We start from the raw sequence: 18,094 nt of genomic DNA on the forward strand, positions 1-18,094 counted from the left end.
TGTGGGCCATATGGCTCGCTCTCTACAGCAGCCATTTGGTTTTCGTCACTGCAGCCTAAGACATGTTTACACTGTTTCCTTAGCGGCAACCATGACTTAATTTAATTGACGTACGTACAAACGAGGGGAATAGTCCAGTTTATGGTCTGCAATCAAGGTTATAAACAATTCCCGACCTTTGCTCTCAGCAATTTGACCTTTATTACGAGGTCATTAATGTCACGTGTCCTTTCTGTCCCGATGTCTCGTGTCCAAGCTATGGATTCATTCTTTCCCACACGAAACACGTCAACAAAAGTACACTCAGAATTCGGAATAAATCCACGAACCAAGTTGCCGTAGATCCATAATGAGGATACAGATTTCTATCATAACTTTATACGGGCCATACAGCTACCATAAAGCACTGTTCCCGCCATATCATGTACTTCCTGTACCCAGCATTCCCGTTTCACAACAAACCGGAAATTGTCAAACCACAGAAGGATAAAACCGAGGCAGCATTCAAAATACATGGACAGTTTATTTGTGAGCATTGTTATTATAAAATTTCATATCATCATAATCCACAGAACAACATGTTTGTACATCAGAGTACTGTATATATCGCCATCCATCTTAGGTCAAGGGGATACGTAGCCCGCATTCATATTGAACAAATTTGGTCTAATTTACAAACAAGAAAACATCCTTTCTCAAAAAGGAAAAAAAAATCGTCAAATCGATTCGATCTGGTACATCATGAAAAACACAACAAGACACTGACAACTATCGTGGAATATAGGGTATAGTGCTTAGTCAGTGACATACACTGTATTTCGCTCCAAATTTCCACTTCTGTTCAATACCGGTAAGTGATATTTTTCATTCAAAAACTGTAATATCTAACAATATACACGCAAAAAAATTCTCGTGCATCTCCCTCCCTTAATAATCTTATATTACCATTCAATAATCTAATGTACAAGACTTCTCAACAATGGACTAGATTATTCAAGATTTAAACGATTAAATAAAGGCAATTGTGTTTTAATTTAAAGCATTACTTTTTCTTCTATTTTCAATTATCGGATTAAGCCTGTAACTTTTGCAATCCGCCGATGCTGAGCGCGAAATTGGCGTCAGTCTCCTATTAATGACGGAACACTTCATCGTTATCAATCCGCGAAATTCTAATAATTATTTTATCCAAATTGTATCTCAATCTTTCGTTTAATTTAATATTGAAACGAGGCCATGATCTCAGTCGATAAATCAATAAGCAATAAATAATGTTTAAAAAATTCAACAAAATAATTATGCATTTGCTATGTACAGCTATACAGTGCTGATCAAATACAATACACCACAGACCGGAAGTTAATAGAAACAAACTTCCGGTTACATGAGAGAGAATGAATTTAACAAAAGGTAGCGGCACAACAAATCCCGCATTCATAGCAAATGGATAATAGGCCGGTATCCATTAATATTAATAAAGAACCATTATAAACAAATCGATTTTAATATATAATGAGTAATGAATAAGCTAGATGTGAAATTAGATGGATTGCGTCGACCTTATTAGGAGCTCTAGCGTGCTACTACCCTGTACCTTGTGACTCCCCCTAGCGGATCCCATCACGTGACCTTTCATAACTTTGGGATAGTCCTGTTCACACAAAAGTCCTCCATTGAAAATACTGAACCGGTCGCCCGTCGAAAGCTGATTGTGACACGTTACACACTTGAAGCACTTGACATGGTAAACGTTCCCTTGTGCTTTCATCACAAACTCACTGGCCGGAATGTTCTGACCACACGCTGAACAAGACCCACTGGAACCGAATAACCTGGAAATGCCAAACAAAAATATTTCAAACATATGCAAAAATCTGGCCTTGTATCGTATAACTCGCCACAAAACGACAATTTCATAATGATTGATAAAGAGTGATACAGTGATAAAAAACACATCGATAGGACGGGTCGGTTGGTCTCTAAACTGACCACAAGACTCTAAAAGTTGATGAGAAAAGTTTAATACTTTTGTTCAGACCAAACGCAGCATCTCGAGAAAATGTCCGGCATTTTGGTTCGAAATTGACAAGCCTGATAAATAATTGTTTTTTGGTGTTTTTTTTATATAAATTATTATTATTATTATTATCGTCAAATATGATGAGTACTAGCATCAGGTTGCGAAATTCTGCCAAGAAACAACATTTCTACAAATGTTTGCCCTAATGTCTAAGGGCATGACCAAGAATATTGGTAATTGGCTAAGACCACGTATATACATGTATATACACTAAACATCTCAAAACAGTTTCACGCTTTCAGGTTTCGTTCAGATTAATATATTGTGACCTAAAAAATGTATATCAAACATTTTGACGTAGGCAATGTAATTGTTTTACCACCATGGACCCAAAAATTGGTATTCGGTCTATTTCAACCATTATTGGAGATAAGATAAGGAGATGGGAGGCCACGATGTCCTCCCCCAGCGAGCACGTCTAATGGAGGAGATTGTTTTAATGGAACAACTAATGTATATTACATAGATTTTAGTGAAGTGATCTATAAATGTATCTTTGTTGTAAATATTATATTACACTAAGTGAATGGCTAATAACAAATACCCCTACTATCCATCAAGGATTCTGACACAAAGTGATGCCTAAATATTAATGATGACCATTTTCCTTTTTCTACTTTTCCGAACCTACCATGAAAGCATTACTGCAATTATAACATTAAAATCCCTGTTTTAACGAAAACCTAAGCGGTAAAATCGTATCAAATATTTATAAGCGATGTCGACGTGTTTTTGCAGTTTTATGTATAGATTTTAAATTCAGCAAAACGTAATGGATACATGTTATTGCTTGTTTATATATCACGGATATTAGTTTCAAATAGTTCAAGTTTAGATGACGATATAGATTATTCCGAATTCAGTAAACGCACGGAAACAAAGTAAAAATGTATATTTTTCGTGAATAAAAGTACACGTATGCTGCCAGAAGATAATTTTACTAATGCACGTCAACTTAACGAAACGCTTATTAGTTACATATCTACCAAAGTTTGAAATCAAAAATTCAGGGCGAGCGTCCTTATATTTCTCTTGTCCAAAACGTTTGAAAATGAAATCTCGGTGAACATGGCGCTTTGCAATTCTATCTTTAGTAACACGCATTAGTTATAAACGGACTGTCACGCCGCTGTAGACGGTCACGGCTACAATATACAACCACTTTTTGTTGTTCTTAATAAACTAACGAGATTTTTCTAATTTCTGCATAGCGTCAAAACTGAAAACAAGCGCTTTAACTGTCAAAAGTCATTAAGAAATATAACGTGTTTGCAGAAGAAAACATGAAAATATGGCAAATGTTATCAAGGCCTTGGTTAATGGGTTCCTGTGGTGTGTGAGATTTGCCGTCCAAAGACGTACCCAGCCACTGGGTTCGGACGGTAAACGACACGGATCTGGCTTATATCAGGCTTGTATGGGGCAAACTGTATCCGGTACCTCCGACAGGGTCACAGATTCCCCCAGCAAGAACAATGGAACATCATTAACATCGTTAGGTACTATGTTAATAGACAATAATAGCATGCTCGATAAGAAACGGTGATAAAACTGTAATATTTGAGCTTTAAATTCCCTACTTATCTGCAAATAGGCTTTTAGGATTGTCAAAATATCTAAGTTCTAAAAGTTTTTTGTTTTAACAACCACTGTAGTTTATTATCGTGTCAGGATTAGAATATGGAAGACAGTAGGAAACCAAAGCCTCCAAAGAAAACCATCGACCTACGGTCAGTACTTGTCTCAGGTGGGATTCAAAATGTTTACACGAAACAGAGGTGGATGGCTTATGGTAATACGAGTTGAAAGGATGGAGGTTAGAAAGAAATGTCGAAAAATATTCTCAAATATGTTTTTGGTAACACAGTTATGTTTCTATGTTATACATTAGCCAAGAGTATAAAGACTTCATGGGATTAACCAAAGTTTCAAAAAACAGCCGGTGTATGTACTGTAGAATATGAGTCGTGAGAGACAATGAATGGTGCTCGTCTAAAACAGAATTACGAACGTCTGGTGAGGAAATATAAGTAAGCTGATGAGATTAAGCTTCCATTAGAACAGGAAGTAGACTCTATCCTCTTTTTCTGTCGCCCTAGATGTACAGCGCCACATAGCGGCGATAAAAGGAATCATTAATGCATATGTCTTCTTTATCATGAAAACGTTTGCTCCCGAACATCTAGGTCAGAATCACTCTTAGAAGGGTTGTTGACCATTAGTTTAAAAAATAATCTCTGAACATCCTAAATAACCCCATCGTAATTACACGTTCCGCCTTGTCTAAGAATGAGATAAGTAAATGACAACGACGTGTGTCGTTAATCTTTCGGGATGATGTACGGGGTCGTTCAATTTTACGGATTGGTGATTTTGATAATAGTGAAGACTGCAGTCGATGGCCTGCCGAGCGGGCCAAATCATTTAAATGATTGTAAACGTGTTGAAAAGGTAGGCGTATCCTTAAATGACTCGATAAGAATAATTACGAGAGCTGACAATGGTAGTCGTCTTTGTAGGTCTTGCTGAGCTGTATAAGATTACACCATATCGAAGGCGACCCATGAGAAATTAAACAAGATGGAAAGCGATATTACAGAAAGATAATTTCACACTTTCGAGGAGAAATGTGTACACATCCTTGGTATAAACAACTATTTCGCTCACTACTCTATGATAGATACAGTAGTTGGGGATACTCACCCCGAAATGTTACACCTGATATAATATTATATCTTATGTGTTCGGTTAATAAATCATGCTTCCCCTCCTTACACCGGTAGCTGTGTGGGTCGATGTCCGATTCATATTAAATATAAGGGTGTTGATGTTTATATCAAGGTCATATAACATATTTTATTTCTTTAAAGACGGCAATATATGAAACTAAGTATGGTCAATGATAAGTTTTTTTGTGACGTAAACGTATTTTTCTTGTTTCCTGTATTTCGTATTTTGGTTGTGCAATAAAAATCCTTTTGTGTAATAATTTGTTAATTATCAACTTATATTTTTAATGTTGATTTCATCAATTTTGCCACAGAAATGGCGCCACATTCATCATATTTGCCACAGAAATGGCGCCACATTCATCATATTTGCCACAGAAATGGTGCCACAGTGCTAATGTCTTCTACATATGCAACGTAAACTACAACAAAGGTATTGCACTGCAAATGTTTCGTCATTGTTCCCAATATTGTCTCGAAATTGATAACAATCAATGCCCCACTTTTACAATTAACTATTTCCCATAAATTCAGTTTATCCGAACACAAAATCATATAATCGGGCCCCGAGGAGTGATTTATCCTAGACACACTCTCGTATACCACAGGTAGCACAGTTAATTAAATCCAGTTAATCATTGTCCAATAAATACAGGAAAAAAATGTGATCGCGTATTCTGCTTTATGTAGAAGAGGTTAATAACGTGTTTTAATAAGCCGATATTAATAAATGACATTGCCTTGAATTGCAGTTTATCTGTGTGTAATAAACCAAGCGGGGCGAGCCGCGACGTCATAATGTAGCAGTTTTGTATAGGTGCACCGGCCCAATAATATCGAGGTATATAATCTACACATGGAATTCTAATTTGACCGTCATATGCATCCGTTCACATAAAAAAACTCGGACAATTTCTAAAGCTAGCAAGGGTATTTGGCCACCATGAGGAAATATATTTGAAATTGATATTTTCATGATCAGCTCAATGTATGGCGTTTAATTGAATCCGGACTTAATTGGTACACAACCTACTCGCTTCCATATAATTGTCATGATCATTACGGTCTAAGTAATGACTGTTTATATGCTGGGTATCGATCTAGGTGTAATTAATTTTCAGGCAGACAAGCTTCCCAATATTAAGTTCCCGCCTGTCAAAACCAATTACGCCCGCCGTTAAGGGAAGAAAAACATCCGCACATTTACGAAGGAAGATTGTCAATAGACCTTACGTGTGATATCGGAATTTGTAGATAAAAACCTGGAGGCAATATTCTTGCTTCATGATATCACAACAGATGTCATAAATTTCAATTCTTTTATCTAGAACGGGGCGCTAATCTTAAAACCTAATTTGAAACAATGACGAAAGTACAGGGCTAACACGCTAACTGTGATGGCGTGTCCCGATCGATGACATTTGGACGTAGTTACTTCCCCTGTAGAACGCCCTATCACACACATTTACAAGGTTTTGCTTTATTGTGCCACTCGAGTTTTTGCCCGAAAGAATCCGGTTATCTACAGGATACAGAGTAACACCAATTTATAAGCATCCAGTTTTAAAGGCATAAAAATCCCCAACAACATGGCGGTCGAAGTTTTTGTAGTGTAAAGGGTCAAGTAATAACCTCAATTAATGTTCGGATTGGTATTCTAAATAGAACAGAACAATTTCGATGATTATCAAGAGCATACACGATTAACTGTAGTAACACAGACAATTGTCATCCAGATGTCTCATGGCCCCCGAAGGAAAGAGACGCGCGCGTCCAATGTCACTGAATGTACCCGTCAATGGATTGACATAATCAATTTCACGGTGTCGACAGCAGAGCCCTCTGGTTCAGCGGGGTGTGCCCTTTCGGGGCTAGGTTAACTGCCTGTACTACAAATATTGATATGGTAGAAGTACAATAATGAATTGGGCAGCTCCATTAGCGGATCTTACTCCGAGGAATAAAAACCCGTTACAAGTACACGATTACTAACATTCATTATTTAGATCAAACCATTGGCTAATTAATTCCCAGTGTCTGCAAGGTACTTCTTCTAGGTATGGATTAGCAGCCATCCTCTCAACGCCCAACTTAATTCTCTGACCTGTTTGTTTTAGATCTCGTCAAGTGGCTGTTTCCAAAAGCAGATTCTCGAACTCAATAGCCGGCAAAGATTTAATCATACATGGCAATTTTATATCCTATTTTATTTCATTATCACTGCGAGATGAAAGCGAAATTTAGATTAAGTTTTAACAATTTACACGTTAATTCCCCCGTCTTGAACCCCAATAAAGCAATTTAGTGTTAACATGAGAAGATGATTGTGATAATGCCCGATTAATCAGGGCCGGTGCTGTATAAATTGATTTGATATGGACCCTGTGTCTACAGTACTGAATTAAATCTCGCCCAAATCTCGTCCACCAATTCTCTCCGCTTCATCACGTCACAGAGATACTAATTACTGATGTCATAGATAACGCCATCATTTTAATTGCATTTCCTTTTAAAAAACGTTGCCCATTACATTTTTAATATCTCTATTGTGAGTTTTGATTGTTTTAATACGCAAAATTTGAACTGAATCAGACCAAAAATACAAACAAACACTATTTTCGTAAATTAGAAACATTTCTTCCGCATTGCGCCGGTCCAGCCGGAAAAACAAACCGGAAGTTGTAGTCTCAGACAGTAACATGTTGCTTTCATAAATAAACATTTAAAACCTGTTAGTTTATTGGAAATTTCGGACTTGTGTAACATCATTAAGGATTTAAGACTTGTTTGTTTTGAAAACATAGTGCAATATGGGAATATCATATCCTCACCGTTATTAAAAAGGGTGAAACACCACTATCTGCCAAGAATCGCACAGCCGCCATGTCTGGGAGAATGTTTTAGCGAAATTTCATTATCTGTTGTACGATAAAATGCGCATTATATATCAATAACAGTGAAACTGTCGCCATGGTAAATATAATATATAGCCGTCTTACGTGGACCATCGAAACCACAAGCTCGATAAAAGCAAATGTAGCTATGGTCATTGCAAGCAAAGCCAAAATAAACTTATTTTCAATATTATAAAAGAGCTTGGCTATACTGTGTTAAACATTCAATGAATAGCCGTAGTCATTTTAAGGACGTGGCATGGGAGGAAAGACATATTACCCGGAGAAAAGCCACCGACTTCCATTACGGTTATTACAAGAACAACCAACAACTCAAAGATCGATGGCTGAAAAATAAGCACCCAGTTACTCGTTGTGTGAAAATGGTTCCTTTAATGTTTTTGGTGATATTTTAATTTTGGTCTGGAGAGAATAATTTATCTGTAATCATTTTACATATTTGCTTGTCATACACTAGAGCGACTAGCGCTCGTAAACATATTTACCGTGTATATAGCTATGTGTCATAATTAAACCTCAATTCATATTACTGGATAAAGAACTAGCCGAAGGGCCTTGTGGATCAAAAGATTCAATTTTCTCATTAATTCCTGGCTTAATTAGGACCTTATGGGTTAATTAAGTCGAGAGTAAATACGTAGTTCCATACAGTATAGACTCGCGTATAGTGGCCCATGGCCGTGTATACTTTATACCCAACACAACAATATACAGGCCAGCGATAACATTGACATTGACTAACATATGTTCAATTATCCTAAAATTATAGCAGCCCTTCACTAGATTGATACTGGTCCTATTGGGACGGTGACTAGTTACTCCAATGTAATTAGTGAATATTAAGCTAATCCAGTACCCCCCTCTCCTCAACACACATCTATTTTACCCTGAAACGGCATTAGGCAGATGTTTCTAGTAGGCTTGTTCTGGTGATGAAAACTAGCAGACACCGATTATGTGAAAATTATTAATTAATAAGAGTGATATTTTCCGTCTACTTGCAAACGTGTGTTTTGTGTGTGTGACGTAACGCAATTAATTAACGCGGCGAAAATAACTCAGTTATGCCATGTGCTCGTATTAATTGACACAGGGGAATTAGTTACGTGACGTAACACGGAATGGCTCTTCGGAAAAGGGGGAGATAACTGCACCATCACAAATCAGATATCTGTTACACAATGGAACTGAAGCTAACTATTATCAAGTATATGACGCTGTACCTTGTTATCTACAAATACAGTTCAAAAATTCTCATACAAACAGTTGTCTTTATTATACAATATTCATTATAAAACTGTTTTCAGATGGCTGTTGATATGGGAAATCATTACATATTCAATATTCAATACAAGTCGTTGAGGTTAGGCTAGCTACCAATCTCGAGAATATTTAATTTGTCACTAGAATTTGGCGTGCTTGTGTTCTCCTCTCTAAGCTAAAACAGACTACAGACAGTGACATATTCTAAGTTTCAAATTCGATAAGTTTCAAATTCGATAAACAACTTATAAATTATTGTGCCTGGGCTGGTGGTCAGTTTACGTATAGGACAAAAATGTGTTAATGACACGCCTGGGAAATATTTCATATCTCTATTTATGTATTCTAGGTATAACATTTAATATTTGTAAATAAGAATCGTAGGCCAATACCACAAAGATTGGCGAGGGAAGGAGGCTGGTTAAACGTTTACAAGTTTTCTGAAGCTTCAAAGACTAAGCGACGAAAAAAATCTGGTTGGAATCAGATGGAAACAAGACCATTTTACTTGTAGATAATGTCCAGTCATATATGGCAGCTCCGCGCGATAGCACGTCTTGTCAATAGCCATGATTAGCTCTTCTAGAATCGCCGACCAAGTGTAATCTACTCGTACTTGGCACAAGCAAGGGATGGGGGCGAAAACTTTTAATTAAGACACAATTAATGGCGGATATGTATTATTGATATCGCCAGCTCATGCCAACGAACGGAATTAACTCACAGTGTCTGGTCTTCGCTGACGATTTGGATTGTAATGTAAAATTAATTCCGATGGACATTAATAAAATAATCAGCTCTAGCCAGTAACGAGTGCTACCCAATCACGCCCGTCTTGTAACGGAAAACGAAATGAACATATTTCTTTTGATTAATTTAAGGAGACGCGGGAATGAAAACACAAGCGCCAGAAAAACACGAATATCCCTAAAATATACATAAAGCTAGCTGATCATTTAATCAGCGTTATCCAAATGGAGGAAGGCAAATTACCTCACCAACACCAGAGAACAAAACATGCTCAGGTGCAGCAAAGACAACGAATATAGGGTTGTCGTTCCTGAATTCAATATCGAGAACGATGAAGCTTAATATTTAGCTTCGATCACTTCGATTACTATTTTTTCTAATTATATGTAATGAGGACAGTTTTATATGTTTATCTTTGATAAAACTTTATTTTTAGGACAACCAGTCCTTGGCATGAAAAGAATGGTCAATAGAGTTCATGAAATTATACCGGAAGCAGAAGAGTTGCAAAACGAGGCAATCCCACTAAACATCATACAATAAAATGTTTTCCAACTTTGTATGGGAAAGAAAGTAGATTATAGACATTTTTGTTCTTTTTGATATCATAATTTCATATTTATGATGAATTCATTCATATATTCTAATGTTATTGTTGATTTCATTTCTGAAGCGGCCGGATATATGTAGTTACGGTACTAATGTACAGCTGTCTCTCGCGCGTCGTCATCGCAACCAGTTGTTGGAAACGTTAATTGATAAATTGATATTTCATTGTGTAAAGTCAAACCCTGCAAATACCCGGATGATGCTGATTGGTCTGTAGTTTCGAAGCTTTTTACTTTTACAAAATTAATTAAGGCGGTGATTGACGACACGAAACGAAGCAAACAAAATGCACGAGAACATTCATCTTAGTTTAAGTAGGGGAATAATATAGCACCAAATATGTCATGTGTACGAAAACTGTAATGAGTCAGCATCAATGAGACGCTTGAAGATTAGATTGAAATACGGGTACGATTAGATTACATTAAACGTTTCAATGATCACGAAATTAATCAGGTTCCAGAAAGACTGACAAAGGGTTATTAATAAGCCAGGCAAAAATTATGCTATGAAGAACCGTGTAATTATCTCTCAGCTCGGAAGTACACAGCATGATTTTCTACACGTAGCTATGTCAATGTATTAAAGTAAATACAAAATGGAGTGAGCTGAAGGAAATGTTACTAGTGCAAAACAGTGCACAGTAACTAAGAAACAAAAACATCCACATGGTTCACAGGCAAAGTACGTATGAATAATATATCACGTTTAGTTTTAGTCTTAAGACAACATCTTTTCCCACGAAAATCTCTGTCATTTTGGATAATAATAATTTTACGCATGAAGACATCCGAGTACATTTATCACTAGAAAGTGTGTTGCAGTTGACTGAGCCTCGATATCTGATTGGTGGTGAAGCCGTTCCCGAGGCGACATATGTCCCGTATAGATCACAGGAGATGTTTATCTTCTCATCTGTCATCTTACCGGGCTATACACTCTAGTTTACGTCATTATCAGGCCAAAAAAGATAACTTTCAATTTCAGATTAAAGTCTGTATCCTTTAATGTTTTCTCGTGCCTTTGATATTCGTTAATATAAACCATGCCTTAATTGAACCAACCTATACTTACAGTATTGCCATTCAGAAAGATTTCAAAATTTGACGAGACGCAGATTTGTTATCAGGAACATGCATACATTTAAATACATAAACGGTTTTTTAAAGATATAATAAAGATAGTCGACTGCAAGAAATAAAAATATCTGCAAAGACCGCAATTCGCAGTACGCGTACTTACAAACCGGAACTGCAAGGGCGATAACTCACCATACGTGACGGTGTTCTACTTTAAGAGCAAATTGATTCGCACTGAAAACCTTGATCTCTACCAGGCTTTGCACTTATTTGCACTGATTGAGGGACAGAATTAGAGAACTATACTCTGGGAGATATTATAAAACAATACCTAACTGAAACAACAATACGTACCGAATATAATCATTCTTGCACAGGATCATCCCCGACCGTGAGAAACAGGAACCCAGGTGTTCTAGTTTTGTCTGACAGCACGAGCATTTCAGACAGCCCGTGTGCCAGTATCTGTCCATAGCGTGCAGAAGGAAACGGTCTAGTATCCGCCCGCCACATCCTGCACATGCCTTCACATTATTTCCAAACATGGAACCATTTCCGGTTTGGTCATTTCCGGTTTGCTGCATTGTAACGCCATTCACTACGGCAGAACATTCCTCCGACCCTGCAATTGAATATAGACGAGAAATTTTGAGTATGAAAAGATTTTATTATTACCTGACAATTACTAGGGAAACCCCTATTAATTATCACGTGATCATACGGAGAAATATAATATCCTCGATCATCCATGCCCTTTCAAGTAACCGTTGGTCAAATGAAGAAATTTTAAATTATAGAAAGATTGGAACAGGTCAACAGCATCAAATATTCATTAGCTCTTACACCAAATAAATTAGCAATGTATGACCCTAAGAATCTGTCATCGATTTTTCCCCCACATCTATGCATTGTTTATTCACAAAATGGAAATGTCACTCGTTTGGCCGGCACATCAAAGACGAAATAAATGTGCGGATATGTTTTGGGATAATTGGAGTTCCATTTGAAAACTTGTTAATTCCTAATGCACGACGATGAAGTCATACGCGAGACTCTGTCACCATAATTACTTCACGTGTACTTGGTTATTGATCAGAGACGGCTGTATGACAGACTGTGGGACACTTTAATATCACTTCATACAAACGCTCAATTACGTGGTACTGACAAAAACTCCCCCATTACCAACGGTTTCAATTTGTACATCAAATGGACGCCATTTGCAAATGGCGCGAGTCGGTAATGATGTTGCATCGGGAATTAATCTGTTAGCATACCCTATAGAATGGTCAGCTGATCCACTATAGCGCCCTCTGTTGTGCAGTGTACAAATGATTACATGAGCATGTGTATTAGTTACGTCCGACAATTGTTATCACAAAAATAAAACGTTCGTTCAATTTACAAATGTTCCCCAAAGATCATCGAGAGGGTCACTTAGCAATTTCATTTTTCATAACTCTGATGTGTAGTGCGTTAAAACAGTTGCTAAAAGCTATCAAATTATTAAACAAATATACATTTTCATCTGTTTCCGGAAAGAACCGGAACAACCATTTTCACATGGAATATGCCGTAAGGGACCATCTCAAACGTCAATTTAATACCAAGGACAGTTTACTAAGTCAAGTGAAAACAATCTTGATTTGACATACGACCCCCGAGCGCGTAATCCATCAAGCGCGGTCCAACAGCTGGTCTTAGTTAAACAGTACGGCACCCTGGGCAGTCTGGATATCATTGGCGCTGTCCTTGGTCCCCCGGGACGCATTAGTTTTGAACCCCCTACCTTTCTTTTTTCCATGTATATACCTACATGGACATTTCCGGTGTGGGGACGATTAATATCTGACGTTTGGCTGACAACTCTAACTGGCACAGTCGTGATTTACCGTTACGACCATGGCGGTCGGAGTCCTTTATTAGCCTCTGACCCACATCGTTTGACCTCATTTCACCTGAAAAGAACATTTGTCTGGACTTTCTGTATTGTTTATAACGTTTCTGGTCATTTGAGATGGTTTTCAGTGTTTTAAAATGTTTGTGTGTGACAAATTTCCTCATTGTAAATTATCCTTAATCTTCACGTGTACTTGGTTATTGATCAGAGACGGCTGTATGACAGACTGTGGGACACTTTAATATCACTTCATACAAACGCTCAATTACGTGGTACTGACAAAAACTCCCCCATTACCAACGGTTTCAATTTGTACATCAAATGGACGCCATTTGCAAATGGCGCGAGTCGGTAATGATGTTGCATCGGGAATTAATCTGTTAGCATACCCTATAGAATGGTCAGCTGATCCACTATAGCGCCCTCTGTTGTGCAGTGTACAAATGATTACATGAGCATGTGTATTAGTTACGTCCGACAATTGTTATCACAAAAATAAAACGTTCGTTCAATTTACAAATGTTCCCCAAAGATCATCGAGAGGGTCACTTAGCAATTTCATTTTTCATAACTCTGATGTGTAGTGCGTTAAAACAGTTGCTAAAAGCTATCAAATTATTAAACAAATATACATTTTCATCTGTTTCCGGAAAGAACCGGAACAACCATTTTCACATGGAATATGCCGTAAGGGACCATCTCAAACGTCAATTTAATACCAAGGACAGTTTACTAAGTCAAGTGAAAACAATCTTGATTTGACATACGACCCCCGAGCGCGTAATCCATCAAGCGCGGTCCAACAGCTGGTCTTAGTTAAACAGTACGGCACCCTGGGCAGTCTGGATATCATTGGCGCTGTCCTTGGTCCCCCGGGACCATTAGTTTTGAACCCCCTACCTTTCTTTTTTCCATGTATATACCTACATGGACATTTCCGGTGTGGGGACGATTAATATCTGACGTTTGGCTGACAACTCTAACTGGCACAGTCGTGATTTACCGTTACGACCATGGCGGTCGGAGTCCTTTATTAGCCTCTGACCCACATCGTTTGACCTCATTTCACCATGAAAAGAACATTTGTCTGGACTTTCTGTATTGTTTATAACGTTTCTGGTCATTTGAGATGGTTTTCAGTGTTTTAAAATGTTTGTGTGTGACAAATTTCCTCATTGTAAATTATCCTAAAGTGAAACACAACAGCGACTTGGCCAATCTCTCCAATCGTTTACATGTACAGTGTACTTCTAAACGTCATCTGTGAACACATAGCATTTTTTTGTTGGTTTGTCAAGAGTTTTCGAACAGTCCATCAAGAGGAAACTTTTGGTTTCTGACAATTGATCATGTCCTCTGCTGTTCAAGGTGTCGAATTTGTATGCAAATTAAAACTAGATTTCAATAATTTTTACTTCCGTGGAGATTTATCAGGCTGAATTTTATACATAGCTACATACAATGTACATCCCAACAAAATTTCTCATTTATTACCAACCTAGAGCGAATTCTCGTGATAGGCACCTGAATCTGGACAATGCAGTGTGCTATTATATCTGGACAAAACTATCAAATCTGTTCTAAATCTGAAGTTTGAATATATGCGTCATCGTTGAATTTTATTGCTTTGTTTATAAGCCTGGTTTTATATAGAAACTAACAAATTTACGCCTTGGCACTGTACGCATGAAAATTGAGGTTAATACAAAATATTATCGACCGGAATACGATACCCTGACGACATAACCACCCGGCAATCCCACACAGTCATATGTACAAGTTAATTAATCATACTACAGGCATATACCACCATCATTGAGTTAATCAACTAATTGTAATCGGACCGGACCTGCTGCTTTTTTATCAGTATGGACCGGGTACCACATGCTACATAGCTTCAGTAAAGATGTCGGCATATATAAATGACATTGTAGGAATAAAACAGACGTTAAAATATCACGAAGAGGCAATATGTATGAATATCATGGCTATACATGTATATAATATAAGCATGTGTATATATTTCCCCGTAATTTTATTTCCCTAACTTTATTTTTGTTTGTTTATAACCGGAAATAATGTACTCTAAGAAACATTATATACATAAAAAGCGTTATTATACGAGTCCCGTAGAATTAAAACCTGCTCTGTACAACTCAGTGCGAACCAGTTAGCAGGGTGACATATGTATGTTTTACTGGGAGGGGGGGGACCTGATTAATCAACGAAGAGCTGACAACATTGAGTTGTCAACAGAAGAGGTAAAAAAACAGGCGGTAAAATCTGTGTTTGGGCACTAGGCCGCTTGTTACTGACTAAGACGAGCATGATTAATTGATCAGTTTGTACCGGGAGCAACAGATGGTGAGAAGGCCCGACTCTGGTTGATTAGATTGAGATTACATGAGATAATTTGGTGGGAAGCTTGCACGTTTCAGGTAGAAGAAAGAATTAATCATATCACTGGTATATATATATATATGTATATATAGACTGTACTATACGGAGTAACGAGTGAAAACTTTAAAATGAATCAGTATTAACAATTATACGTTCGGTAAAATGTATAAACAAAATAGTTTTTGTTCGATTTCCATTATTACACGCTGGTTATTTAAGTGTCAACCAGTATATTGTTGAATAACGTTCGATCTTGATTCTCGACATATTTAATAACAGATTAGTTGTGTACACGTAGATTGTATGAACTGGACGAACAAAATATGCCTAGCGAAAAACACGTGCTAAAGCCTATACGTGCATCCCAAACAATGTATTGTCGTGTACGTGTGTCACAGTACTAGTGTGGCGCTACAAGACATGTGCGTGAGATTACGTGACCTTTATCTTTTGGAGATACCCCCAGAGATAAACAATCATTGAGGATTACAGGACTGGCCATTAATGAACCCTAATGATGGCACCTCTAGCTTCCCTCGGCCTACTAATCATCTCCTCTGTATACGCTGCTAATCAGTCCGGACTCGTTTTCCGGTCTAGAGCCTCGAACACACTTCCCGGAAAATCCCTGTTCGTCAGGCTGACCGATACTACATGTACACACTACATTACGATGCTCGAAACTTGATCATTCCACGGACTCAACAACCTTATATATTGGCCAAGACATCCACATTCATCCCCACCATTATCATGGTTTCATATAGACTACAGTTATAAACCTGCCCACACCCTATCCTCCCGACAGTAGCCCCCCGACTTACCGTTCGTCATCTTGGTCACGATGTGTGGTGATTTAGCATTAGACATCTAAATTTGTGCTAAATCCCGGATTGTTAATGTCCACAGATGCACTCTGAGTTTATTTGTAAATTGCTCCACGACGAGAATTCCTAGTAATGCTTTACAACTCGACGAGACCGTATACACGGTCCTCCACGCGGCTCGATATATTTTGTGTTGTGATCAGTGGTCGTTCACGTGGCCGACTTAGTATTGTGTACACACCAAATAAACATCGCACACATCACCTCGACACTGCAATGTACATAGCTAGATAGCCCACTGTCGTCTGCACCTATGTCCAACGATACGACACTTTGTTACGAACAGGAAAGATTGTGAAAGACAACACTGTGCTCTTCTATAATACCGCTCAGCTAGATAAATTAGACCGTCAAAATCTGGCATCTACGGTGAATGAGACACAGCTGCCATTTGAATGGATCATCTACTATTACCTCTCAGCCAATGAAAACGCTGCTTGCAAAATAAAGTGACTCTGGCAGAAAACGTTAGCTCCGCCCACTTGCCATAAATTTGAGCAGAGCTTTTCACCGGGCGATGGTAGATTTAATGCGTTAATGAAAACCGACCAACGATTGGAAATGAACCATGCGAAATTTAATATCGTTAGATCAAGATAATAATATTAAATGCTTTTAACCAATAATTGTATTCTCAGCTTTATTGTGCGGACGTTAATCAAACACGAGTATTTCAAAATGGCGATAATGTACATGAAAAGATACCGATTTAAACTTGCTAATGAGACAACGAATGAATATTTTAGGGATCGATTTACATAAATCTAATTACATGCATTTTGGCAGAAAACATTTTATAATGATGAAATAAATTGGCGTTGTATTTGTTATGATTTTTATAGTGATAATTTTGGGACATTTATTGTGATTCAACTACAAATTATTACTGTTGATTTTTATATAAATTCAAATAAGAGTATGGTAGGCTATGAATATTTTAACTGTTTACCTGTAATTTTTAAAAGGTTATTATTATGTAAATGTCATTTCAGCGATTTTTTTGTATAGAGAAACCAGACAGATAAGCCCGGAGCGTAATAGGAAAGTGAAAACGCTTCATTATATTTACAAACACCTTACGAAATTACACGTGTCTGTCTTTATAGATCCATTCTGTGCCATCCGTCATTCAATAGTTACACAAATCCAGCTATTACAGAATTTGTCTGATAACAAGCAAACAAAAATGAATTCATTGTCGTGATGTTTGAATATAATTTAACATTTTAATCAATCTAATAATGAAATTTCAGTTTGTTTAGTAGACCACCAGGGGCCTACAATGTACGTATACGATGTGTGTACAGGGATGTGAGAATTAGTACATACAGTTTACATATATTTAGACCTATTTATTTCAGGAGTACAAGATACGGGATTTTGTTTTATTTAACGTCGCATATTGACAAACAACATAAGCTCTGTAGAGTTATATTATTGCGACAAACAAAGAAAGAATACAAATAAATAACATAATAAATT

At 37.4% G+C, this 18,094-nt stretch overlaps 1 protein-coding gene across 2 annotated transcripts in view; it reads right to left on the minus strand.

Annotated features, from left to right (window-relative positions):
- Positions 1 to 17,005, minus strand: part of LOC138321555 (LIM domain transcription factor LMO4.1-like) — a 45,988-nt gene extending 28,983 nt beyond the window's left edge. Inside the window, exons 1-3 of one of the 2 annotated variants that reach the window (XM_069265303.1) lie at positions 16,550 to 17,005; positions 11,780 to 12,047; positions 1,595 to 1,832 (exon numbers count right to left, since the gene is read on the minus strand). In XM_069265303.1, coding sequence (XP_069121404.1) covers positions 1,595 to 1,832; positions 11,780 to 12,047; positions 16,550 to 16,595 — 552 coding nt within the window. In that variant the 5' untranslated portion in view covers positions 16,596 to 17,005. Of the gene's footprint in view, positions 1 to 503; positions 1,833 to 11,779; positions 12,048 to 16,549 lie in introns of those variants that run through there. The other variant, XM_069265302.1, reaches the window with a different exon arrangement.
- Positions 17,006 to 18,094: the final 1,089 nt, after the last annotated feature.

Source organism: Argopecten irradians, chromosome 4, assembly GCF_041381155.1.
Source record: "Argopecten irradians isolate NY chromosome 4, Ai_NY, whole genome shotgun sequence".
In the NCBI taxonomy this organism is placed as follows: Eukaryota; Metazoa; Mollusca; class Bivalvia; order Pectinida; family Pectinidae; genus Argopecten; species Argopecten irradians.